The sequence below is a fragment of the Pongo pygmaeus genome, chromosome 8 (assembly GCF_028885625.2).
Source record: "Pongo pygmaeus isolate AG05252 chromosome 8, NHGRI_mPonPyg2-v2.0_pri, whole genome shotgun sequence".
In the NCBI taxonomy this organism is placed as follows: Eukaryota; Metazoa; Chordata; class Mammalia; order Primates; family Hominidae; genus Pongo; species Pongo pygmaeus.
The window spans coordinates 90002983-90030233 of record NC_072381.2 but is presented as its reverse complement, the minus strand read 5'-3'; the positions used below and the strand labels follow the sequence as shown (position 1 = coordinate 90030233).

The 27251-nt window shown below is 41.6% G+C and overlaps 1 protein-coding gene and 1 long non-coding RNA gene across 6 annotated transcripts in view; one reads left to right on the top strand and one right to left on the bottom strand.

Annotated features, from left to right (window-relative positions):
• LOC134740170 (uncharacterized) overlaps positions 1-27251 on the top strand; it is a 366820-nt gene that overhangs the window by 258425 nt on the left and 81144 nt on the right. Inside the window, exon 1 of one of the 4 annotated variants that reach the window (XR_010127440.1) lies at positions 4528-4971. The exons of the other annotated variants lie outside the window; for them this stretch is intronic. This is a non-coding gene — a long non-coding RNA (uncharacterized LOC134740170). Of the gene's footprint in view, positions 1-4527; positions 4972-27251 lie in introns of those variants that run through there. 4 annotated transcript variants of the gene reach the window in all.
• Positions 14010-21828, bottom strand: MBL2 (mannose binding lectin 2). 2 transcript variants are annotated; one of them, XM_054436540.2, is made up of 5 exons: positions 21645-21828; positions 20372-20567; positions 19593-19709; positions 18162-18230; positions 14010-17425 (listed from the first exon to the last, which is right to left on the bottom strand). In XM_054436540.2, the coding sequence occupies exons 2-5, from the start codon at positions 20556-20558 to the stop codon at positions 17052-17054; spliced, it is 747 nt and encodes a 248-aa protein (XP_054292515.1). In that variant the 5' UTR covers positions 20559-20567; positions 21645-21828; the 3' UTR covers positions 14010-17051. The 2 variants fall into 2 exon arrangements, with proteins under 2 accessions (XP_054292515.1, XP_054292514.1); XM_054436539.2 differs by having other exon boundaries at positions 21659-21828.

Below are 27251 nucleotides of genomic sequence, written 5' to 3'. Positions count from 1 at the left end.
TGTACAAGAGTGCGGCTGTGAGGTTCTTAGGCCAAGAGTTTTGGGTCTCAGCCCAGGCAAGTCCTACCACACAGAAAAACAGGAAAGGCTTTGCTCACCTAGATCCTGGTTCAGTCACAACTCTACTTGGTAAAGCATCTGTCAGAGTCTTCAACGGAGTCATGTCCTAGATCTGTGGTGTCAGCATGACCAAGGTATGTAACAGAATTCCAGTACCTGCAGTCTCTCTGACTACCACCAAGTCTCAGGCTTTCTTGCTCTACATAGGTCCAACATTCACGACTGCCTACCAAGAGTCCTTGAAAGATTCCGATAGGAGTAAAGGGTCTCCCTGATCCCTTACCCCCAGCACATACCCAGGAATAGACAGGAGTTACTACTAAGACTTCCCCAAGGATGCAATTGTGAGCCAGGCCTCAGTGGCAAAAAGGCATGGGACAAGTACCAAGGCATTCCCAGAAGCCAGGAATCATCATGAGTGCTGATTCATTCTGTATTGATCAGATCATCCAGTGAGGGAAACAAAGAATTCGGGTAGGCGCAGGGATTCAGGGGGACTCAGACTTGGAGGCCCAGGATTGAAGTGGGTCTTGTACCCGCACACTCTATAGATGTATTTCTGCCTGAGAGCCCAACCTTAGGGAGCACCCTTCAAAGTCAACTCTGGTCGAAAGCATTGACTGGAGGAGGGGGACTGTTCTGCTCTCCTCTCCATCCCAGGACAGGGACTCTAGGCTTTGTTTTAGTTCCTGTCATTCTCATGTCCTTGTTCTTCTCTGATTTGGCTGTTTCTATCTGTGAGGCAGAGACACGCATCTCTAGTTTCAAATCATCCCTGGGCAGGTCACAGGCCTTGTGTTCCAACCTTCTGATCTATGTGCCTAGTGAGCTGTGGATACAGATTTAGCCCACGGCTCTGGGCCCTGGAACATGGTCATGAGTGCTGTGAGGATGATGGGGAAGCTGTGCCACGTGCCCTGTGGCCATGTGGGGGTTGGCACTGGGCTGACCAGCATCCATATGTCCTGTCAGTAAGCCAACCTATGAGCAGTGTGGCTCACAGATGTCCACTTCTTTTTCACTGTCCTTCAGCTTCTTGGAAGGTCTAGTTGAAGGTCAAGAGTCAACAGAGCTGCTAGAGAAACCAAATTATAGGGAAGGACGTGGGCCTGGGCTCTATCCTTGACTTAGCCATTGCCTAGGTGTGCCTTGCCTCCTGATCCTCTGTTCCCTCATTTTGAGAAGACCACTCTGTTATGGGCAATCATGACCATATGCTCTGAATATGGTCTGCCAGGGGAAACATTCACCAGGTACCTAAAAAAGGCCTGTCCTGAATGCCCCTCATGGAACTTTCCTCTGCTCGGCAGAAGTCATTAGGACATTGGACAGCTTACTGCCCCTGGCTTCTTTGCCCTTCTTGCCTTTCTTCCTCTCTCTTTTCCTTAACAAGCGTCTTGCCATTTTTCTTTCTTCATTGCTATTTGAATACATTCGATAAAGGTGGTCTCTAGGCCCTGTGAGGGCCTGGCCTTGTGCAGGATGTCTGCAGGGGATGGGCATTGTGAGCCAGTATGGCTCACTGCACACCCTATCAAACCCTGGGCTCCATGTCTGTGTGTGTATGTGGCAACATCATAGACATCCAAGAAAGGTAGGGCCTTCCTCTCTTCCAGACATGTATCTGAAACTTTGTTCCTAGTAGAAGAAATCTGAGAACTGGCCAGGTGATCAAGGGCAGGTGGTGAGGAATAAAGGGCTTGTGAGACACTTCACCTCTTTCACCTCCTGGTGTGGTCCTGCTGCATGCCTCACCTTTTCATGGTCTGCAAGTTTTGCTAACTGAGATCAGGATAATGGCGTGGGACTGAAATCATGACGCACCAGCAGTCTAGCCCTGCTCACTGCTCCTCACTCTGGGGCAGAAGCTGTGGGCTTGGACAGGAGAAGGGTAGCCTTTTCCTTTCTCTTCCATGGGGTGCTGGGGAGTTCCATCTTCTGGTCATTGTGGAGGAGGCTGATCAGTGCCACCTTCCTATAGACACCAATGATTCAGCATGGGCAAATGATTTCTGAGAAAGCACCTCACAGAAGGTGCTGAAGAGCCACCCAAATCAGGCAGATTCTGGAGGACAAATCTATGAAGGAAGAGGAACTGCTGGAGATGTGGTCTCTAACTGTGTGGCTTTTCAGACAAGGGCAAGCCCTGATGCTCAGTGAATATTGAACTTCACTACAATGACACAGGCTCAAACAGAAAATCTGAAAAGTCCCACATTTGTGTGATAAAATGAACTTATTCACATAGAGTCAATCTCAAGTTCAAATGGCTTTCTTGGTGAATTCTGTCAACTCCAAAGAAGAAACAAACTTATGGAAACTCCATCAGAACATACAGGAAGAAGGAACACTTGATGTGAAATTGTAAGAGATACAAGCAATATCCTGCTACCCATAATAGAAAACAGTATCCAGAATAAAATGACAGACTAATATAGCCCATGATCTCATTCACAAAATTGATTATAAAATATAAACATGTCAAACCAGTAACCTATGACAAATATAGGACATCATGGCCAAGTGACATTTATGCAGAATTGCAAGTTCATACTTCAGTGTGTAACTTTGAAATGCACAATGGAATAATTAAATCAGGAAGACATAGTTGAGTCAGTTCAATACATTTGAAACATTAATTCACAAATTTCATCACCTATTTATTTTATTTAAAAATCCCAGCAAATTTGAAATAGAGGGAATTTTCTCCACATGATAAGGTACATCAATGAAGAAAATTAACCTAATATAATGTGTGAGATGTGGAAATCATTTCTCCCTGTGATTGAGAACAAGGCAAGGATATCAGCTCTCATCATTCTCTTCAATTTTAGATAGAATATTTAGCAAATGTGGCAAACGAGAAAACAGGCAGAATGTTGCAAAGAAAACAGTAGCACTTCCTTATTTACCAAAGGCATGCATTGATATGAAAACACTTAAATGAATGTATTTTTAGACCCGTGGAACTAATGAATGTGATTAGCATGGTTTTACATTTAAGGGTAATATACACATTCATTTTTATTTCTATATTTTTAGCAACAGTTTGTTGGAACATAGATGAATCAGTATTTTTCTCAACACTGTGATCTCAAGAGTCAACTCCATTTTAATCAAAATTCTAGAGAAATTAACCAGCTTATTCTACAATTGATATAGCATGTATTATCTGCGGATTATACTCATATTTTCAGACTTAAACTGTAAGACACAGCAATTAAAACAGTGTTGAATTGGCATGGGATGCATCAATAAACCAGTGGAATAGAATAGATAATTCAAGCATACATTAGTACATATAAGTGGTCTTTTAAACTTCCATATAGATGTAAATGATCTTTAATGGAGACTGGAAATACTTTTGAACAAATATTGCTTAAATCACTGTAGATTTATTAAAAGAGATAATCTGCATTGAATACTGCCACCCACCATCAATGCAAATTAACTCAGTCTTAATATAAAAGCGTAATGTAAAAGTTAAGTCAAGAAATGTAAAAGCTAAGTCAAAATGTGAAAAGCTGAGTAATTTACAAGGAAACAGAAGAATAGCTTCATGAAATAGTAGTCAAGAACGTTTTGGGTAGCAAATTAAAATGCTAATGAAAAAAGAAAAAAAATGTAGATTACTTTTCATCAAACATGAAAACTCTGTTCATCAAAAAACACCAGTGATAAAATGAGGAAACTGTTCAAAAATATTAATCACATTTAACTGAAAAAAATCTTGCCTCTAGTTTATATAGAAATGCTTGCAACTTATCAATAAAAATGTAAAGAAATTTTTAAAAGTAGGCATAGGACTTGAATAGAAAATGCACAAAGGAAGAAACACAAAAGTTTGATGAAGAAACTCTAAAGTGTTTGTCATCATTTTTAATGAGGGAAATAGGAAATCATGCTGAGATACCACTCACACCTTCAAGAAGAAGGCTAAAATTAAAATGACTAAAAACAACAGGAATTGGCAGGAAGAGGGAACAACAAAAACTGCCATTTTCTGTCAGAAAGAAGGTAAACAAGTACCACCACTTTAGCAAAGGACGAGGCAAAACAAAATATCTTCTTTGACTGGTGGAACTAAGGGTTGGAGGTAACAGCTGGAGAGAAATGTGAGTACCTGCCTCCCAAGAGAGTGGATTAACCTGTCCTGGCCTCTCCTGAGAACCACAGCACGGCAAATCCAGTGGTTAAGAAAGCAACATCGCCTCTTTTTTCTGAGCTTCAGTTTTCATATCAGTACACTGGGCCTTCAGCCTTGCATGGCCAGAGCCCTCCTCCTTTGGTGTGTGGGTTTCCGTTTATGTCCCCCCAAGTGTATCAGGAGCATGTGGCTTTTTCACTGTGGTTTTAAGCTCTATTTACAGGAACCATCTGCAGAGTCTGCAGAGTTCACTGTGCATGCATACAGTTGTGCAACAGTGGCTTTGTCTGAGTCACTGATTCACCCATTCATCCTACAGATAGGAACAGGAACATTCCAGAAGGAAGGTCTGTGATCCTCTTAGTCTTTGTAGCAATCTTCTCAGACATACCTATAGGTATTATCTGTCATTTCTCATTCTAAATTAACTTCATTAATTTTTTTGACACAGGAAAGTATTATAAAAACAAGGCTACAAGGGTGGCCCCCAGCCTTCTTATACAAAAACTTTTCTGCGTGGTCATCTCAGTCTGTGCTTTTTCACACTGCACATCCTCCATGCTTCGGTCTGAGCTGAGCCACCTGGCCAGGCTTGATGGGAATTCTCTTGGAGGAAATGGGCTACTAGGCTAGCATGAACTTTGCTTCTTATGTGAGGTGATGGGGTCAGGGTAACAGGTTGTGGTAATAGGGTGACCGGGAGTCCAGACATGGCTGTTACCAGCTCCTCTTCTCTACATCTTTCACAGATTTCACAAAGGTAGGTGCCATAATTATTTTCCTCTATATCTTTGTTGTTCCAATCTTTTTTATTTTTAATCTCTGCCTTCTCTACTTAAGAGATAGACAGACAGACATACCTCCTGATAGCTGCAGGATGGTTCTTTGGGGGGGCCTTGAACTGACCAAGTTTTCCAAACTTTCTCACTTATAGTTCTCAGGAATAACTTTGGAATGCTCTGAGATATGGCAGAACTGGTCATGGTAGCCCAGGCTCTGCTCCTGTCCCACTTAGGAACAGAATGTCCTTCAAACAGTAGTTTATATCAAGAGGTCCTTGAAAATGAAACACTAAGACAAGCTTCTACTGATGAGTAGGAATGGAGCAAGCAGACAAGCATTCTCAAAACAAAAGAAGCATCATCAAAGCTAAAAGGGTGAGGAGGGGAGAGATTCATGGAGATAGAATCTAAGGAAAATCAAAATTAAACTGCATCCTGCATCCCAGGATGACTCATCAAGGATCTCTCTATCTCTGTCTGAAGTCCACCATTACAGAGCACACTTTTAGGTCCATGACTGATGAAAAGCCTTTCTCTATGACTCCTCCTCCACAGCTCCTGCTAGGGCAAACCTATCTGATAGTTCCGCTTTCACACATGTGGTTCTTACACTCAGAGGGGAGATAAAAAAGGATGAATTAGGCACTAGAGATACCTAATGGCCATGGATGGAATGTGTTACATCACTTTTGTTCACATTTGCATTTCTAGAGCCAGATCACTTAGTCCCAACCCAACAAAACTGCAAGGGATTCTGGGAAATACTGCTTCCTGTGCTCCCAAGGAAAGGAAATGGTGCTGGAAATGAAGCCCCATTTCTGCCATAGTGTATGAAAAGATACCACTCAGGGGATTTTGCTCTTTGGAGACAGCGATCATAGAAATGGGGGATAGCTGAAGAGTTACTGGGTGGAGGGTAAATTATTTTTCAGATGAGATATCTTATACCATGTCTGCATCCAGCCGAGAAAGATGAAACAGAGAAAGAAAATCGGTAAAGCAAATTGTGTTACTTGCTGGAGAGATATCCTTGAGTCACTGAGAGGAGGGTAAGATTGAGAACATGACTAACTTGTTTGGCCGTAGAAGAGAACACAGACAGTTCATCCACGATAAGAGGAGGAAGGCCAGAGTTTGTGGTCACTGATGGAGGCACATTGGGACATTTGGTTGTGAGAAAGGAAGTTATTTTCTGATCGTTTTCAATTTTGCAGCAAAGTAAAAAGCAAGATCTTTAGGCAAGAGTGAAGACTGGAAAGTGTGGAAGGCTTAAGGAAAGAGGATAAGGTTTAAAGTTAGTTATTATCTGGAGGCATGGCAGAGTAAGGGAGAGAAAATGCTGCAGGATTACTGGGTGGCACTTGGGGTTACCTGATGTCAGAAGTCATTAATTTACAGTGAGAGAGGCATCATGATTGTGTATTTTTCTACAAGGAAGGTCAGTTTTTCAGGCGCGGGTAAAGAGTAAATGGAGAGTAGAATTTTGACACGGTTGAAATTTTTGTCCCCCAGGACACTTAAAAGAGGGAGAGAATTATTAAAGGAAGTGGAAATTGCAAGAGAGTGATTATAACAATTAGCCTCACCATCTAAGTGTGCAGGAGGAAAGTGAGGACAAGAGGACAGTGAGGGGCAGTGACACAATAATTGGCTCAAGGGTTACACGGTACTAGGAAGTTCAAGAAGTGTTGTTGTCTGGTTCCGGAAAGAAATGAGGTGAAGAGAACAAAATTATCCCCACAGATTTGTCTGTGCATTTGAATTTCCAAAAAAGTGTACCAGAAAGTTCATCATTACACTGGTGACTTTATAAATTCAGCATTGTAAATTCCATTCCCTATCTGTGGTTCAAGTCAGTTCTGTGCTATGAGCTCAGGCTGAGCTCACTTAAATACCACATAAGGCTATGGCAAGTCCACTCCATGCCTGCCAGTGCCTGGGTTTGTTGTGATCTGAAAAGCCAAGTGAAACCATAACATTCGAATCATGTTTATATCGTGTCATGTGTCATTTTCAATTTATTTTAAGCTTGGATCCTTTTCTTTTTTTTTTAGAACAGCTTGATACCAGAAGAGTTTTGGAAATGACACTGTGTGAATAAAGCGTTAGCAAAACCCTTTCTCCTATTTATGAAATTTGACCTTGGGTTAACTTTCTAGTTCTGTTTGCCTGGAACCCTGATAAGGGTGGAAATACAGCAGTGTTAATGAGCAATATTGCTTATAAAAATGACCTGTGATTGAATCATGAACTGCTTCAAACTGGGAAGACAGAATGAAGTAAAATATCAGTTTTGGAACCATAGTTTTGGACTTTCTGAAGTGCGGTGATTCTTGTGTCTCATATGTCCCTTGTGGAGACCTGGAAACTTCGCCTATGGAGCTATTGTCATAACATATATTGGTTCCTATCAGGAATGAGGGAATTTTAAGCCAGGGTCAGTTCTAAGCCATTACTGTACTTACTTGTGTAGGTCTAACTTGGTCACACCTGAAGTCTCCCTGGAGGGGCAGAGAGCAGCCCCTAGACTGCGGTGTGACTCCTGTCAGGCCTCCTCTCACTGCAGAACAACATTTGGTGCTGTCCTAATAGCAGGCTGTGTTCCCTTTCCCATCTTTCTATCCTTCTAAATGAATCCAGGGCTAAGTGTGGCCTATGATGAGTCTAAATGCATAGTTGTACTAATAAGATGGCAGACTGCACATTGCACCTGGCTGTCATTCGTAAGTATATATGCACGTCACTTGGTATTCTAACATTGTACAACCTAAACCCGATATGAAAAGGTAAACTGAATTCAAGCGTTTACATGAGACTACAGTTATCATCAACGACTGGATTTCCAAAATTTTTATGTTTATTAGAGCGCTCTGTCTCATGTAAAGGAATAAATTTCAATTAAACAATTACTTTTTGATGAAATTATTCTTTAACCTCTTCTATGTATTTGTGTTCCATGTAAGATTTTGATTGAAATAAAATTGTCTTTAATTTTGCCAAGTAGAAACATCCACTGCTCTGTAGCTGTCACATAGAAGATGCTCCTGAACCTACCTGCATGCTGACAGCTCAGGGAGCTCAGCACCCAGAGGCAGGATACTCCACTCCCCACGGCGTCATTGCCTGGGTGTCAGCTCTGGGATGTACTTGAAATTGTGCCTTGCCTCTGCTGCTACTGGAAGATTTAGTGGTTGCATTCTAAAATATTCCTTCTAATGTGAGGGGTCAGAAGCAGGAAGGGGAGCTTGATATTATGCAAGAAGTTTCAACTGGACTATCTGTCTGCCAAATGTAGCATGGGAGGGGTGTGTGTGTGCATGTGCAGGTGTGTGTGTGGGCTCATGTATCCATTTCCAGCCCCACTCCACAAGTTATCTCATCATTCATGAGTACTTCCTGTCATTCTTCCTATTGGCACTCTCCAGCTGAGACCTCTGACACAGACCACATCATGGATAGGAACAGAGAGACCCACTGAGATCCTGGGTTAACAAATGTGGGAAGAGAAGCCACTCTTGGTAGGAGGGAGGTTGAAATCAACTGATTGCAGACATGAGTGGGAAACAGACCCTTAGTGCATGTAATTGATAAGGATGCTGTTATGAAAGACCTAGAATTGGGCATAGACATCCACAGCTGCAGAGTTTAAGGGGCCAGCATCAAAAAGACCACATCTTAGAGCAGACAGGAGTGGGACAAAGATACTAAAGGACACAGAGAAGGATCAGCCTTTCAAGGGCCTCCAGGAATGAGAGAATTCTGATGCTCATGAGTTCAAGACATTCTTCATTCTCCATGAAAAGGTGATCCTATGGATCCTGAAAGAGGAGTGACTGGAGTTTGGCTCATAAACCGCAGACACACTTTATAGGAAAGGGGTGCTACCGTTTGTGGTGGCCACTGCATAGAGATTGTCCAAACGACAGGCTCATGCCTCCTTCAGGAGCCTGTAGTTTTTCATGAGTCCTGAGCAAAAACCCCTGTGCATACTTGTTTTAGTTTCCTAGGATGACTGTAGTAAATTAACACAAGCTAGGTGGATTAAAACAACAGAAATTCATTTGCTCCAATTTCTGGAGTCCAGAAGTCTGAAATCAAAGTGTTGGCAGGGCTACACTCCCTTTAGACACTCTAGGGGAGGATCTCTTTCTTGCCTCTTTCAGCCTCAGCTTTCTTCTTCCTTCCTTCAGTGTTTGCAGATGTTTCTTTGCTTGTGGCTGTATTGCTCCAATCTCTGCTTCCTCATTCCTTCCTCTTCTTCTTCTGGACATCTGTCTCCAGACTCCCCCTGCCCATCTTGACATATGTGATTTTATTTAGGGCCTGCAATGGACTGAATGTTTGTTTCCTCTCAAAATTCCTATCTTGAAATCCTAACTGTCCATATGATGGTATTAGAAGTTGTGGCCTTTGGAGGTGATTAGGTCATGGGGGTGGAGCTCTGCTAAATGAGGTTTGTGCCATTATGGAGTCTGTGACTCTAGAGAGCTCTACCAGTCTCTTTCTACCATGTGAGAACACAAGGAGCAGTCAGCTGTCTAGAACCTGGAAGAGGTCCACAACCTCACCAGAACCTGGCCATGGTAGCGTGCTGATCTTGGACTTCCATCTTCCAGGACTGTGAGAAATAAATTTGTTATTTATAAGTCACCCAGTCTACAATACTTTGTTATAGCAATCTGAAATGGCTAAAAAAGGGCCTAACCAAATAATCCAGGATAATTCCTCTTCTCAAGATCCTTAATTTAATCATATCACATATAAGATAGTATGCACTATTTTGCCCTGTAAAGTAATATTCACGGGTCCCAGAGATTAGAATATGAATATATCATTGGAGGTTACCTTTCAGCTAACAACAGTACTTTTCATATAAAATTGGTCAAACTGGTAGGTCCAAACTAACCATTACTGTTCAGATATTGGTGCCCAGAAGGGTGCTCTGAGGGAGCAATCCCTTTTCTGGAATAAACATTAATCTTCCTGACTTTCCTGGTGATGCATGTGGAACTCACATAGTGAGATAGGACTGCACAAAGTTTACGTTATTCTATTTCCCATCCCGTTCATCTCCACGCACTTTCCTCTGTGTTGTCCATCAGGCTCCTCTGGGTAGCAAATGTACAGTTACAGGGGTCTCATTCAGGTAGAGCAATTTCCTGGGTCTGGGGCCTCCATTAGGCCCAGGTAGGTGTGTTACTTTCCTCATGAGACATACTAGGCCTGTGTTCTTCAGGTCCATGAAGGTGGTGATGGACTCATGGACACAGAGTTCACAGTGGGTGGCCAAATGACTGCCTGTTGCTGGCAAAGGCCCTATTTCCCTCCATGATCATGGATTCCTGCAAGATCAGAGCTGGAGAAGAGAGGGATCACAGTCAGGCCTTTGATTAGAGTCTGGCTTCTATGCATCTATGAGTGTTTGTATGTTTGCTGTATGTGTGTTTATTTTGTGTGTCTCTTGGGTATTTCTTGTATGTGTGCTTGTGTGTGTGTAAGGAGGGGTATGGTACTGCCTCATCATCTTTTTTTATGTATCATTCTGTCCTTCAGTGTGAAAGTGGTTGCCTGTCCTCAGCAGTTTCTTCTTTTGGCATCTCTAAGTGATGCCTCTTCAGGTGGGATGTTAAGGGGAGACAAGTCTGAAAGGAAGAGCTAGGTTACATAACACTGGCCAGAAACTGGGAGAGAAGAACAAGAGGAATTGTTTGAACCTATTTATGACCTAGAGTATGGATTAACACATGGAGAATATGCTTGATGACATGAGTTTTGAGTGAGACAGTTGTGAATTTTCAGCTTTCTAAAGCTACCTCACATGAACTGTGAGCTCGCTGAGAGTATCCCAACCTCTTAGATTCTCTTTTCCTCTTTTGTAAAATGATGTTTTATGAGGTCATGGTGCAAAGTTTCTAAGTACAAAATATGGCACGTAAAAGGTACTCAGAAACCCCTTCTACAAGTTTTTCTTCACTTCTTGTTCCACTCTGATTCTCCTGTAAAGATTTAAATCACATGGCACCCAACCTGTACACACACCTAGCTCACTCCTGGTCCTCTCCCAGCCAGCTCCCCGCTACTCACTTTGGTTGCAGTGACAAAGTCCTGCTGTGGGTTACATGGGCTCATTGGGCCCCAAAGTTCCCCCTCACCCTTAGCTAAAAGCCTGGTGTCTGCCTGAGGGTGGCCTGCAGCTCCTTGCCCAGACTGGCCTTCTGTACTGTGGAGACACCTTCATGTGAGGTCAACGTCGAAGCTATCATTATTCTCATGAGTGTGGCAGGCCCCAGCTCTTGAATCACACACACCACAGTAGCCCACTCCCTCCTCATGAATCCCCCAGTGGGGATATGAGCCCAGACCCCAGAGTGACTTTTTATGGAGGTCCTGGAAAGCACATGAGAATATCTCAATTCATTCATTCATTCATTTTCTCTCTCTCTCTCTGTTGTTCTGTCTTCCCAATCATAAGAATGAAGCTCAGAAGGATGTTTTCCAGGGAACAATTCAGTCTACTGTAGTATACACAACAGGAGTCTCCATTGCCAAGTGTATTTGTTTTCTAGGGCTTCCATAATGAACTACCACAAACTGGGTGGCTTAAAACAACATAAATTTATTCTCACACAGTGCCGGAGGCTAGAAGTCTGAGATCAAGGTGTCACCAGGTTTGGTTCCTACTGGAGGCTCTGAGGAATATTATTCTATGCCTCACTCCCAGCTTCTGATATAGGCCATCATAGGTAAACAGCCCTGAGGAATTAGCAGCAGTTTCCTGGCTGAATGGTTCATCATAGTCTGTGTTTTCTCATAGAATGGATGATTTTAGTAGAAAACAAGTTTGTAGGCAGATGTTTCAGAAGAAGCTTGCAGAAGTTTCTGATACCAGTATTGTCCACAATCTTTGGCAGTCTTTGTCTTAAAGATGTGTCACTCCACTCTCTGCCTCCTTCATCACACAGCATTTTCCTTGTGTGACTGTGTGTCCAAATTTCCCTCTTCTTATAAGGACACCAGTCAGTGGATTAGGGCCTGCTCTAATCCAGTGTGGCCTCATCTTGTCTTTATTATAACTGTAAAGACCCTAATTCCACATAAGGGTGCATTCATAAGTCCTGGTGGTTAGGACTTGCATAGATTTTTTTTTTTTTTTTTTTTTTTTTTTGCGACACTATTTAGCCCACAACATTAAGGAATGGGAATTCCTGACCAAGGACACTGAAGGTGGTCTGTCCTGTGTTTCATTTCTCCTCATTTGGTCCCTGGCCATCCCTTCCCAGTTCCGTCTTTTTATTACTGGCTTATAGCAGTTGTTTCTGTATCCTATGTATCCTTTGACAGATACAGGCCAATATCTGCAAATATTTTTCTCCCAGTCATGGTTTGCCTGTTTTCCTAATGTTTAACAAACTAAGTTAATCTTTAATTTTGATGAAATTAAATTTATCATTTTTTACTTGAATAGCAATTGAGTTCTCTAAGACAATTTTGCCTAATGCTAAGTTACAAAGCATATCTATACATTTTAAACCTAGATTTTTTTAGCTCTTATGAAATAAAACTTTAAAAGAAGACAGCGAGGAAGCGAGAGACAATCAGAATGTAAATAGAAAACAATGTAACAGAAAGGAATGTAGCTGTTATGATCATTTGTACTTGTATGCTATCAGTTGTCACGTCTCTCATTTCTGATTTTGAGTCTTCTCTGTATTTTTCTTAGTTATTTTAGCTAAAGTTTGGAAATTGTATCATATCACAAAAATTAACTTTTGAGTTTCGTTGATCTATTTGCTTTTCTACTCTCTATGTCATTTATTTCTGTTCTGATCTTTGTTATTTCCTTCTAAAAGGGCAAAATATTAGTGAGAATATAGAAAATATGAACAAGATTAATATCCTGACCTAATGACACACTAATCAACTGTAAAAACCACATTATTTTTAGTGCACATAATACATTTACCATTCTAAATCATAACCTAGATCATAAAATAAAATCTTAACTAATTTCATAAGACTGAACTCATATAAAAGTATATTTCTGGATACAGTGGAATTAAACTATAAATCACTTTCAGGAGTATAGCTTTTTAAAATACTCAAATATTTAGGAATTAAACCACGCACTTATAAATAAACCATGAGTCGAAGAAGTCACAATGAAAATTATAAAATATTTTGAATTGGATATGAAAAACATATTTGGACTTGGTGACTAAAGATACATATCCAAACCTGTGGTATGCAGCTGAAATAGTTCTTAAATAAAAATTGTAACTTTAAATGATTATATTAGCAAAGAAGGAAGGAAGAAAATCAGTTCTCTAAATGTCAATTAAAAGAAGCTAGAAAAAGAATGGCCAATTAAACCCACAGAAGATTGATATAAGAAAATGATAAAGATAGGAACAGATATAAATAAATGTAATCATAGAGGTTAGTAGAGAAAACACCAAAAAGAAGTTTTTGGAAAAAAATAATAAAATTGACAAATCCTTTGCAAGACTGATTAAGAAAAAAAGAGACAGGCCAAGCACAGTGGCTCATTCCTGTAATCCCAGCACTTTGGGAGGCTGAGGCAGGCAGATCACCTCAGGTCAGGAATTCAAGACCAGCCTAGCCAGCATGGCGAAACCTCGTCTCCACTAAATATACAAAAATTAGCCGGGAATGGTGGTGGGCATCTGTAATCCTAGCTACTTGGGAGGCTGAGGGAGGAGAATCTCTTGAACCTGGGAGGCAGAGGTTGCAGTGAGCCAAGATTGTGCCACTGCACTCCAGCCACTCCATTCTGGGTGACAGAGTGAGACTCTGTCTCAAAAAAAAAAAAAAAGAGAGATAAAATACAAATAATCATAACAGATACATAGACATTGCTATAGATCCTACTTATATTGAAAAGAAATACGAAGATATTGTAACAATTTTATGCCAATACATATATATTCAGAGGAAATTGACACATTCATTGAAAAATATAACTCACTGAAACTCAACAAAAGACAGAAAACACGGATAGGTTTAGATCATGAGGAAATTAAATCTGAAATTAAAATCATTTCCCAACAGAAAACACCATTCCAAGATGGCTTCACTGGTGAATTTATCTAACATTAAAGTATAATTTTACATAAATTATTTTAGATAATAGGGAGCATGAGAGCACATCACAGCTCATTTTAATGAGGCTTACATAACATTGACACCAAACCATAGCAAGTGCATTAAGGAGGGGAAAAAAAGCCAGTATCTCTCATGAACATAGGTGCAAATGTTCTAAATAAACTATTAACAAGTCCACTCCAATAATTTATACACAAGATAAAATGTGACTAAATGGAGTTTATTCCATCAAAGTAAGGTTGATTTAATTTTAAAAAATCTGTATGTGTTATTTATAATATCACATTTTCTCATTAAAAAGCATATATCTAGCGGCATAACTGTGTGTATTAAGACCTAAAATGTAGTATCCTGATACTTTACTACACACTCTTAAGGTGTTAACTTATTTCATTGTCCCCACAATTTTCATGAAATAGGAATCATTATTTTCTCCCAGCTGCAAATACATGGCTGAAACACAAAGTAACTGGCTCTAGATCATGTAGCAATTAAGTGACAGAGCTGTGAATCCAGTTTAGGTAGGCCTGACTGGAGCACTTCATTATATTGTCTTTCAGGAGTCTATACCTGCTCTGGTGGTCTCTGTATTGGGGCTGCTAATCAGTGCAATAAGGTAAGAAAAAAAGTAAAACAATTGGGAAGAAACAAGTATTGCCATATTTTCAGCTTACATGACTATGCATATACAAAATCCAGAAGAATCTACAAATTACTAGATTTAAGAAATAAACTTATTGAGGTTACTAAACATCGTAAGACTACACACAAAACTCAACTGTATTTCTGTGTACAACAATAGAAACGAAAAAATATTTAAAATATATTATTAAAATCACTAAAACCACCAAAACAAGATATATAAGATTTTTAAATGAAAAATGTCAAAACATAGCAATTAAGTTAAAGAAATCCTAGTTAAATAAAGCGATACATGGTGAACATTGATTAGAGATTCAGTAGTAAGTTGCCAGTTCTGCATAAGTTGATTGATAGACTCAATGTGGTCCCAATGGAAACCTCATCAGGTTTTTGTGGGAATTGAGAAGCTGTTTCTAATATTTACATGGAAATCCTGACTTGAAGAAGAACAAAGCTGGACTATAGTTACAACTATAAATGTACAATAATTAAAATAGTGTACTGTTTGACACAAGCATCAACAAATAGACTAGAATAGACAGCCCAGAAACAGACACACAAACATACAGTTACCTAACTTACAAAAATGCACCACCCTAATTCAATGGAGGAAAAATGGGCTTTCCTACAAATAGTGCTGTCTCAAGTGGATATCTATTCTACCAGGAATAGATAGAATGTTTATTAGTAAAACTATTAGAAAAAAATGGAAAAATATCTTCATGATTTCAGAATCATGAAAAATCTCTTCATGGTTTCAAAATCATGAAAAATATCTTCATGATTTTGGGATGGGCAAAAATTTCTTAAATATGACACAAAAAGCACTAATTTTGAAAGAAAATATGAATAAATAAGACTTTCTCAAAATTAAGAAATTTTGTTCATCAAAATTCAACATTAGGAGCAAGTCAAAAACTAGCAAAATATTTGTAATACACATTAAAAAGGACATTCATAATGTAAAAATAACTTAAAAATCAGTGAGAAAAATATTGGCTAACTAATTTAAACAAAATACAAAAGACGTGAATGGGTACTTCACAAAAGAAAATACCCAAGTGCCCGATAAGCATATAAAAAAGTGTTCAACCTTATTACATGTTGGGGAAATACAGATCAAAACCATGGGGAAATATCACTTTACATCCACAAGAATAATGAAAATTAAGAGAACTGAAAACATTGACTTTTTACAAGCACATAGAGCATCTAGGACTGCCACACATTGCTGGTAGGAGCATAAATTCATACAATCACTTAGGAAAACTGGTAATATCTACTAAAGCTAAATACATGCTTTCCTCATCCTCTACCAGTTCCACTCCTGGATAGGTAGAGAAATTAGTGCACCATGTCCACCAAAAGACAAGTCCGGGAATGTTCATGGGTTCTCTTCCTCATGGCCAAAAATTGGAAGCCACTTAAGTGCCTATTAACAATAGAATGGATGAACTGAGGAATATTAATATAAGGAAGCCCTACATGGCAATGAAAAGGATGAAACTTTTGTACACATGACATGAATGAATCTCACAGACTTAATTCTGAGTAAACAAGACATACAAGATTACACACAGTATGATTCCAACTATACAATGTTTATAAACAGACAAAATTACTGTGCAGTCATGGAGGTCAGAATAGTATTTTCCTAGGAGTTAGTACTAGGAGGAGTTATAAAGGGGCTTCTAGGGAGTCAAAAATGTCCCATATCTTAATCTAGAAAGTGAGTATATAGGTATGTATGTGTGTGAGAATTTGTGAAGCTGTTTGCTTGAGATTTGTTATTTATGTTCTTTACATGGTTTAATATCTTATTAGAAAGAAAACAGAGTTCATAGAGAAAGTTACAAAATAGATTTTCTTAATACCTGAAACTTGGTAAAAAGCTGTGGTATTAAACTGTGGTGATGTCATTAGGGGAGCCCTCTACCCAAAGAGAAAGGAAGGCTCAACAGAGCACAGGTGTTTGTTGTAAATGGAAAAATAAATCCATCTTATTTTCATACTGCAGCAAGTTAACACTATCGAAAGCATTACAGATTAATTAAACTAGATAATTAATGTAGGATGCAAAAGATAGGGCCTCATAGTATATATTAAAAATATTATGTAATTAGCATGACTACTACTATTATTGCTTTGTTGGTGCTGTTAGTGATCATCTTTAGTGATTGCCCACAAAAGGAACAATACTGGATATGGGGAAATTGATATAATTTATCTTTTCAAGCAGACTGTGGGCCTGTGGGTTGCAGTAAAAAGACAAGGAGGGCCTGAGTGATGTTGACCCTTCAGATAGGGAACTCACAGACGGCCAGATGGGAGGAGGAGCAGGGGATGTCATTCCACTGGCCATTTTTCAGTAGCAATACACAATCTTCATCAGAACCAGCATTGTTGGGTTCACCCTCGTTCCAGTTTGTGTAGGTCAGTCTATTTCCTGTAAGATCCACAAACTGCCCTTCTGTCTTCTCATCAGTGATGCCCAGGAAGGCTTCCTCCTTGATGAGATTCCGAATGGCTCTGTTCTCTGCAGCATCCCTGGGGGTGGCCACAGAGGCCTGGAACTTGACACACAGGGCCTTCACTTTTTCAAAGGTCATTATTTCACCATTGGTCAGGAAGAACTTGTTCCCAACTTGTTTGCCCAGAGAGAAGGTCAGCCCTAAAATGTGAAAAAGTGGGTGAAACTGACTCATCTTTAAGCCCAACTCAAGGTATTTCTCAAGAAAAAGTCTTCCAGAGTAGAGTTGCCGGATAAAATATAGTATGTCCAGTTAAATTTGAATTTCAGACAAACAATGAATATTTTAGTATATCTCCCATATAATTTTTCAGACATACTTATACTAAAAATGTTTTTAAGCTGAAATCCAATTTAACTGGTGCTTTGTCTTTTTATTTGTTAAATATGGCAACCCAAATGTGAACAGACAGACTGGTACAAAGGCCTCTCTGTGCTTTTGGATCAGAATTCTAAAAGACATATAATTTGGACTTCTGAATTCTAAATTGTTAACTTGAGACCAAACAAAAAATGTCTGAAAATATTTTCCCCAGGCAGGTTAGACCCCACGGCCAGGTCTCAATACCAGTACAACAAAGGGATATAAGTTCCATTTTCAGTGAGCAATATCAGAGGGTAAAGGATTAGGGTCTCTCAAGTCAGACTGACTTCCATCTATAAACCACCTCTGCCATTTATTAGCTCTGTGCATTTGAGCAAGTAATTTAACTTCCCTTTGCCTTCATTTCTACCAAAATGTTGTGAGAATTTCATGAGGTCAGAATATGAGAAATGCCTAGCAGGGTACAGAAAATTATATGCATTCAATAAATATTTGTTGCATTATATTTTTCCCAAACTTCAAGCTGCCTGGAGAGTAAGAGAAAAAGCTTACACTTTTTGATACGTGCCATTTCTGTTTGCAGAGCTTTTCTTTCTGAGGCAGCCAGGCTACTATCACAATCTAGAAAATTAGAACAAAGTAAAGAAGCATTGTTGAGAAGGAGCCTCAGAACCGTGCATATATAAGGGAGAGGAGTATCTTTTTCAAACTGAAAAAAAAAAAAAAAGCTTATTTTACATTGATGTTTACACTTTGAAGGAAAACAAAAAATACCAAAAAGCCAAAAGAATGAAAAATCTCTATTTCTATCCAACCCCAAATGTCACTCTTTGTCTGCTTACTGTATCCCAAAGTACACATACATAGCACATGCACACATATACTCCATGATTACCTAGCAATCCATATGCCAGGTTCTTCACAGATTTTTTTTTTTCAAATAAATTGTTCTATCAAAACTAAAAAGAAATCTCTGAGGCATTACTCTATTATGACCTGGTGAAAAGTGGCAAAAAAGATTGCAGGGTTTTTGTCTTTGGAGAGGTTTTGCTTTTGATATCTTTTGTTTTGTGTTTGTTTTTTCCAGGTTTGTTCTGTTAGTCAGGAAGCCAAGATTTTTGTGAGTTGCCCATTATCCAAGTGGGGAGGGCATGAGCAAATCACTTGTTGTAGTATATGGCAAAAATGGCCTCAATAGGGTACAGCTCCTCGCATTAAGACATGAGTCTACTTCCCCACTCTTTGAATCTGGGCTGGCCTTGTGACTTGTTTTGACCAATACAGTCTGACAGAAATGATAATGTGCTCTGAGTCTTCAAGAAGCCTATCTTATTTCTACTCTTGGGAATCCTGTAGTCACTGCTATGTGAACAAGCCCTGGCTAGCCTGTTGGATGATGAGAGATGTGGTTCAATTACCCTCATCACTCCAGCTAACATTCAAACAACAGCCAGACACATGAGTGAGACTATTGGCCATCAGTTGACCACAGACATATGAGTAAGCCCAGCTTAAACCAGCAGAGAAATCACATGGCTGACCCACAGACTTGTGATTTAAATTGACGGCTATGTTTTTAAGCTATTAAGCTTTGGCTTGGTTTCTTATGAAGTAAAATATGACATACCATGGTCACATGCTTTTGTAAAAATAGGCATAATAAGCCCACACTTAGATGGCCTGTTTTCTCCCTCTAGGACCAGGGCCTCACATTGGACTGTTTCAGCTGACGGAGAATCCAGGCTCAGCTCCTACAGGGAGTGCTGGATGAGGGAGTTGTCTTGAAAAGTTTGTAAGTCTGTACTCAGGCACTTATAGGAATTCCCTAAGGCTCTAAGAATGAAGAGAAGGCTGAGGCACTGGGTCAGAAAGCAAATTTGGGTATCTTCCTTTGAAGGAACAGGAGAAGGAGCACCTCTTACCAGGTACTCAAGGTCTCAGAACCCTGGGTGAACTCAGCTCAGACCTTGCTGGGGTCCTTACCTGGACTTTTTCCAGGGTCTCCTTTTTGGCCCTTTGGTCCTGGTGACCCAGAAGGCCCTGGATTTCCTGGAGGCCCCAACTTTCCAGGAGGGCCCTGTAAGCCTCTGAGCCCTTGGCCTGTTGGAAGACAAAGGAAATGTGACTTAATATCTATGTTGTTGCTTTCTGTCTTCAAGAGTTTGATGCCCAATCCCTTCTCAGGAGAAAGACCTTGACCCAGGACTGACCTTTCTGAGCACTGCTCTCAATAACTGTATGGTGTACACCTGAGAGCAATAACTTAAGAAATAAAGTTGCCACGTGGAGGTTGCTACAGGAAGGGTGCGAAGTGAAAATTAACTGCATGTTTTTTTTACAAGTAGTTGTGGTTCTCCTGTCCCGCCCACTGCTGCTGGATCTCCCTGTAAACAGGTTCCCCCAGTAAAGCCTATGTTTGTTTGCTGGCTCCAGGTCTCTTCTTTGGCCTCTTGAACCTGGTGCCATCCCTACTGAAGTGAATAGGGGTCTGACATGACAATGACCCAGAGAAGAAAAATTCATCCTGTGTCCCATGGGATGGCCTGACCTGTGGGCCACTTTCCTGGGCTGGCAAGACAACTGTTGGTCACAAACTGCTGTATGGAATTCTGAGATGCCAGAGAATGAGAGCTGAATCTCTGTTTTGAGTTACAGTATAGTTGAGAAAAATATACTCAAATAGGACATCAGTCTCCTCATATCCCCAGGGAGTTTCCTCTGGAAGGTAAAGAATTGCAGAGACAGAACAGCCCAACATGTACCTGGTTCCCCCTTTTCTCCCTTGGTGCCATCACGCCCGTCTTTGCCTGGGAAGCCATTGATGCCTGGAGAGCTACAGGCAATCACTGCAGGGCAGGTCTTTTGGGCATCCTCACAGGTCACAGTTTCTGAGTAAGATGCTGCCACCACACTCAGGAGAAGGAGAGGGAGTGATGGAAACAGGGACATGGTCCTCACCTTGGTGTGAGAAAAGTCAGGGAAGGTTAATCTCAGTTAATCAACACATATTTACCAAGCATGCCCTCTGTCCTACAATCTGGGTGCAGGCTATATAGAAATAGATGACCCATCCCTGGCCTCTAGCTGGGGATTTGGAAAAGTAAACATTCCTTGTGACACTGCGTGGCTAGTACTTTAACAAAGGTAGGCACTATGATGAGCAGTGTGGATCCTAAGGAGGGGTTCATCTGTGCCTAGACACCTGGTGTTGCTGCTGGAAGACTATGAACATGCTTTCCGTGGCAGTGAGAACAAATGGGACCATGCATTGCCAGCTCGCTCATGCCTGTTAGCTTAGGGAATGAGAATGAGCGGAAATCCAGGTGTCTGTAGGAGCTTCCTCTTTCTCTCCACGTCCCTTTTGGGTCCGTCTGCCACCTGAATCCCGTCTTTGTATATGGGCAGCTGATTCCCCTCCAGGGCCTTTTAACTATGATTTACTCAGTGGCAGGCCCTGAGCTGAAAGCTGGTGATCCAAAGAGGAAGGTCTCAACCTCAGATCAACCTCAACCTTAGTCACCAACCCAGCCCAGAATTAACTTGAGTTTGCTTCCCCTTGGTGTTTTAGACAGGCTTGCCTGGGTAAGCATTTTCTCTGGAAATTTCTTACTACGTTGGCCCTGGCAGAATGCTAAATACCTCTCTACTTTCTGGCAGGAATTCCGCATGTTCTGTGAGTCAAAACCACTGGCAATTAGACAACTTGCCTTGAATCCTCCTCCCATTTCTCAATCTTAACTTTTCATTTGTTCTTCAGAGCTTTCTTCCGGCTATTACCCCCTAAGAAACCTCAGCAGCCCAGCCCCATAGGTCTAAGCCTCCAAGGCTCCCTTTGAAAACAAAGACAGTCTCCACTGCAGATGAACAGATAATGGAGGAAAGTCACAGATGCTCCAGCACAAGCAGAAAAAGAGACATCCTCAACCTGATTTCTGCTTTCCATCCCACTCCCCCCACCCCTAGAAAGCCTCCTCCATGCCTCCAGGGTCATGTCAGCTCCCCAAACCCTTGATCCAGAAACCCAGATTTATTCACCTGAAATGACTTACTGGTGTTTCTGCAAAGCAGGGACTCAATGACAAGGATGCTGGCCCTCTAGCCTGGGGCTCTGGCAGATGCCTCAGAGTGAGGGAGGAGGCTGGGCTCAGCAACGTAGGGCCCAATCAACCTTGTGAACAAGGATATCCTGGGCCTGGCCTTCAACTCCAGATTAATAAACAACTCTTCTCAGAACTATGAGAAATTTAGGAGCCTCCAGCACAGTGCTCAGCAGCTGTCTGCTTTAATACAGCACAATTCCTCTTTCAATTGCCATCCATTTTGGCAAATCTCATTGCTGAACTACCATAACTAGGTTCACCTAGTTAGTCATGTTGAGATCCTTGTTTCCAACAGAAAAACAAAGATACTCACAAATGCATACACATGCTCATGCACACCAACTGTACACACAGACACGTGCATGTGCGCACACACCCATCCATGAAACCACATAGACCTCTTGCTGCCATTAATGCATTAAGGCCATTCCTTCCTCAGACTCTTCACTTGATGTCTCCATGCCTGGACCCCTTACGGGCATCGTCGGCTAGCTCTTTCTCTTCTATTCAAATATTCCAATTTCAGAGAAATAAGTACCTTGATCACTCATTCTAAAATAGTCCTACCTAGCAGTCTCTATCCTTTTAGCCTGAATTATTTTCTCTCATGTTACTTACACTTTATGATATTACAGTCATTGACTTCACTTTTCCAGTTTTTCATTGTGGTAAAATAGACATAAAATTTACCATTTTGACCATTATTATTAAGCATACAACTCAGTAGCATTAAGTACATTCACATTGTTGTGTTATCATCACCACATCATGGGATGATTTTCATCATCCCAAACTGAAACTTTCAACTCATTAAACTAGAATTCTCCATTTACCCCTACCCACAGCCACTGGTAACTTCTGTTTTACTTTCTGTCTCCCTGAATTCATCTATTCTAGGTACCTCAAATATGTGAAATAATACAATAGCCCCTTTGTATCTAGCTTATTTCACTTAGCACAATGTCTTCCAGTTTCATCCTCATAACAAAAATTGTAAACTGTGTTAAAGACTTTGGGTTTCCTTCCAAGGGTCACTAGAGGAACTGCAGTAGTGGAGAGGTGATCACATTTGAATTTTGCAAGGCTTGTTCTGGCTATGTTGTTGAAGGGAACTGGATTGGAGAAAAGCAGATCTAAAAGGAAGTGCTTGTCATGATCTAAGTAGCAGAAGACAGTGGCCTGGGTCAGGGTAATGGCAGCTGGATTAAGAAGGTGGGCACATTTGAGAAACAGGAGATGTTTATTGCACTTGAGAATTAGCTAGAATAGTGAGTGATAATAAGAAGTTTTCATGGGCACACACATTTATGACTTGACTATCTAGGGGCCACTCAACTGAGATAAGAAGCAAAAGAACAGCACTTGGCAGTACAAGATCATGGGTATCGTGTGTGTTAATGGCTTGAACCATCTTCCTGTGGTTAATGGGGACAATCTAGAAGGAATGGAAGAATACTCTTACGAAGCATAGTTCATTTGATTCTCAACTACATTTCTGATATAGCTTTCAGAAAAATGCCATGCAGCTTGGGGTGTTGGGGAGCCCATCATGGGAAGTTCAGAGGCTGCGGGGCCATGTGGTGGGGATACTATGGAGGCCTCCAAACACCAAAAGAAATGTGAGTAAGATGCACTTCCGGGTCCCTTCCAACTGAAGTCTTCTTGGCTTGTGGAGGGACTGGCTTCCTTATTTCCTGCTGACCTGTCTCCTGTGCCTGGAAAAATGTCCAGGATGGCACAGAGCCACATGCCTAAAGCCATCAATTGTTATCAGGAGATCTAGGGCCTAAAGAAGACAGGGCCTAAGAAGACTTGTTTCCCTTCTTATTCTTTAGCAGCCAGAGCTTCCCCCTGCTCCTGCTCCAGTGGCAGAAGGTGAGGTGAGGTAGTTGACTCTAGGTCACTGGCGGTGCTGGCTTTAATCACAGTGCTTGCTTTCATTGTTTACCTAGTCCACAGGTCAGGAAACTGCCCTCCAGACCCTGAAATTTCCTAGAACTGGGTTCAGAGGGTGTGGGTATCTGGGGGAAAGTCAATCTAGCAGTTGATCTGGAGATTGGAGTGTCGCCCAGTTACATCCTGCTCTCCAGAAGGCCTTTCCCAACAGGAGAGGCCACTCTCCACATGCCGCAGCCTGAATGTCTCTCTCCACACGAATGCCCACTCTGCCCTCCACCCCATAGATAAGGCCACTGTGTGCATTTGTTCTGGACTTTAAAACCCTTCCCGGCCGGGCGCGGTGGCTCACGCCTGTAATCCCAGCACTTTGGGAGGCCGAGGCGGGCGGATCATGAGGTCAGGAGATTGAGACCATCCTGGCTAACACGGTGAATCCCCATCTCTACTTAAAAATACAAAAAAAAAAAAAAAAAAAGAAACTAGCCGTGCGTAGTGGCAGGCGCCTGTAATCCCAGCTACTGAGGAGGCTGAGGCAGGAGAATGGCGTGAACCCGGGAGGCGGAGCTTGCAGGGAGCCGAGATTGCGCCACCACTGCACTCCAGCCTGGGCAACAGAGCAAGACGCCGTCGCAAAAAAAACAAAAAACAAAAACCTTCCCAACACTGCTTCCATTCTGGCAGCGCCACAAGAAATCCACCTCACCCCAAGAGACTGCAGAGAAAACTGCCTCTCTGACCTGCAGGAGGACTGCCTGGTGCCCTACATCCCCTTTTTTGTAGACTAGGGTGAAATCCCAGCTCTCCCACTTCCCAACAGTGTGACCTTAGTCAAGTTCCACTGCCTTCATGTCCTCAGTTTCCTCGTCTGGGAAAGAGGGCACCACTGCCTTGGCTGTGGAGTAGTGTGTCCTTAACTGGTCCTCATTTAGAGAGCATGGCACACAGCTCACCATGACAGCCTGCTTAAGAAAGGCCTTCATTCCCTCCAGGGTGACTGTTCAAGAGTCTTCTCAGCTTGGGAAGCAGTGTTCTTGGGTGGCTCCATGTGGGAGGCGTGGTTCGAGATTGGAAACCAGAAGGCTTGGTTTTGACTCATGAATGTGAGCTTAGACAGACCCCATATTCTGGCTGAACCTCAGTTTTACATCTTTCAAATCAGATTTTGAACCCCATTCCGTTTTCCACAGGGATGCTGTGAGTAGGACAATAGGAATGAGGATGTTACTGCTCTCCAAGCAAGGACCATCAGGAATATGCTTATAGTCAGATGAAATGGATTTATTATTTTTAGTTTCTTTTAACTGTTTGTTTCAACAGGGATATTGAGCACAATGGTGTACTCTAGGATTTCTCAGTAACAGGGTGTCGGGAGAGGATTTCTGTAAGACTTGGTTTTGTGTTAGGTGGTTTTAGGGGAAGAGTTTAAGAAGCAGGAGTCGCTTCTGGATAGGATGCTGTCCATAAGCTGAGCAATTCTATGATTGTGCATCTTAACTTTTATTTAGGAGATGAGTAGAACAGAACAAGGCGAAGCTGCATTTTGTAAAAGAGTGGCAAATATTTATGTTAAACAGGAGAGGGGCATGTTTTTTGTTTTTGTAGTTCACAGAACAAGCCTTTTATATCTGTATGAAGACATGATTTTGGAATGATTTGGGTTGTCACAACAGAATAATTTTGTTGTACACCAGTATTCTGTGGAAGTGTTTAGGGTCAGCAGGAATACCATGGTCTGGCCATGAGAGACAGGCTGTGAGAGACAGCTGACAGCTGTAGGCTGCTTTCTTGTTGTCAGCAGTGTCCTTTCTAACTCTAAGGCCTGACCTTCCCATACTTTTCATCCTGTACTGTCCTGTGTTCCAGTCCTGCTATTTTTTCTTTGCGTGTTTTTGCTCATGAACTCTCTGAGAATGTGTAAATGTCATAGGCCTTCTTTTTAACCAACACAAATACACAGACCCACTGCATCTGGCAAAGACTACCTTAGGCCCCTACAGCCACGGGGTGGGTGGTCATCAGAGGGTGTCATATCTACCCATGTGATAGAGACATGCTTATCTGTGACATGGCCTTGAACACAGGGTGGCTGCAGTGAAAGGCAGCTTAGAAGTTAGGATAGAAAAGACCTGCTCTTTTGCCACAGAAATCAGAACACATGTGGCTCTCAGACTCTCCTCAGACATTCCTTACTCCCATTCTTCCTCCTGCCCCTTCACTCCCAGGCCTGGTATCTTCCTTCCACCAGTGTCCTCCCTCTGGGGCAGCTTCTCTCTAAAAAAAAAAACAAAATTTCCTGGTGGGTGACCCTCATTGATAGGTTTCTGGGGCCAGGGACACTTCTTGTCCAGGCCCATTCTCTGCCTCTGCTTTGGCTCACCGGGTGACCTACAGCAGCATGTGGCAGAGGTGACCAGACTACACCCCCAAAAGGAGGTTGCTCACTGCTAAGATAAGGAGCGGGCTGAGAGGGGCACTATCAGCACAATGGAAAGATAAGGACCAGAAGCACACACTACTGGCTGCAAAATTATTGGGAAGGAATACCAGTAATTTAAAATAAGTATAATCAATATCCATAGAGAAATCAGTGAAGATACTGCCCATATGACACAGGCAAGAAGCAATGAAGTAGAAACATTAATATGGACATTAGTCATTGGAATAACAAACACAATAGAAAGTGCAAACCACCAGGTGCATATTGCTGAAAAACACACCAAGGAACTGTGAGAGCAGAGCAAAGGACTCTCGCAGGACTGGGAAACTGGAGAGATGGAAGTCAGGGGGTTAGAAATGGGAGATTCGGAGTATTAAAGACAAACAAGCAAAGCTTTCTGACACACAAAACGGTGTTGGAGAGATGGTACTCCTGCATCTAAACCAACCAGTCACACAGATACCAGCAAGGAGGAGTGGAAGAAACAGAGATGGCAGCTCCCCAGGCCTGAAACTGGGAACATAGGGAGGATACCACAGAGAGGTGCTCACCCTTCAAGGCTTACTGAAAGCCACGGCACAGTGAGTGCTTGGGCTCTAACCAATTAGATCACCAAACCCCCTTCCCTGTGACAGTTAAAAATCTAGATATTTAGGGTAGGATCAGAAATGTAGGGAGTTGGGCAGAAACACTCTTCTTCCTAACACCATCTCGCTTGATTCTTGTGATCAGCTGCCTGTAACAGCCAAGCCTGTGTACAACAGGGAAAAAATCATAAGTGACCCCAAAGAGCTTCCAATATCATGAGGCAGCTTTCCTGGTACCCTTCCTGCTCTTTTGTACCTTCCTGGGACCAGAGACACAGAAAGCTCAGCTGTAGATTAATGATAGATTAATTGCATCATTAATTTACCTAAGATCCCATACTGTACACTTGGACAAAAATTCACCCTGTATGTATCCAGGTGTGTGCGTGTGCATGGACTTGTGTACATATACTTGTGTACATATACTTGTGTATGTGTGTGTGGGGGCGGAGTATCTGAATGTGAGTCTGTGCCTTTTCTTAAAGTCTGTCTCCCCACCTGTGATTAAATGAGCTCACCTGTAGCTTTGCGAGGATGAAAAGGTTTAGCACTCGAGCCAATCAGGAAACAGACATCACACAGTGATCTAAACAGGGGTAGTTTAACATAAAGAATTATT

Bases quoted from the DNA above. Each gene is read 5' to 3' on its own strand.
- MBL2 (XM_054436540.2), bottom strand. From the start codon at position 20,558: ATGTCCCTGTTTCCATCACTCCCTCTCCTTCTCCTGAGTGTGGTGGCA. The intron at 19,710-20,371 runs GTACATGTTGGG...GTCTTCCAACAG, and splicing joins GGGAGAAAAGGGGGAACCAG to GCCAAGGGCTCAGAGGCTTA. The intron at 18,231-19,592 runs GTAAGGACCCCA...CTAATTTTCTAG, and splicing joins AGACCCTGGAAAAAGTCCAG to ATTGTGATAGTAGCCTGGCT.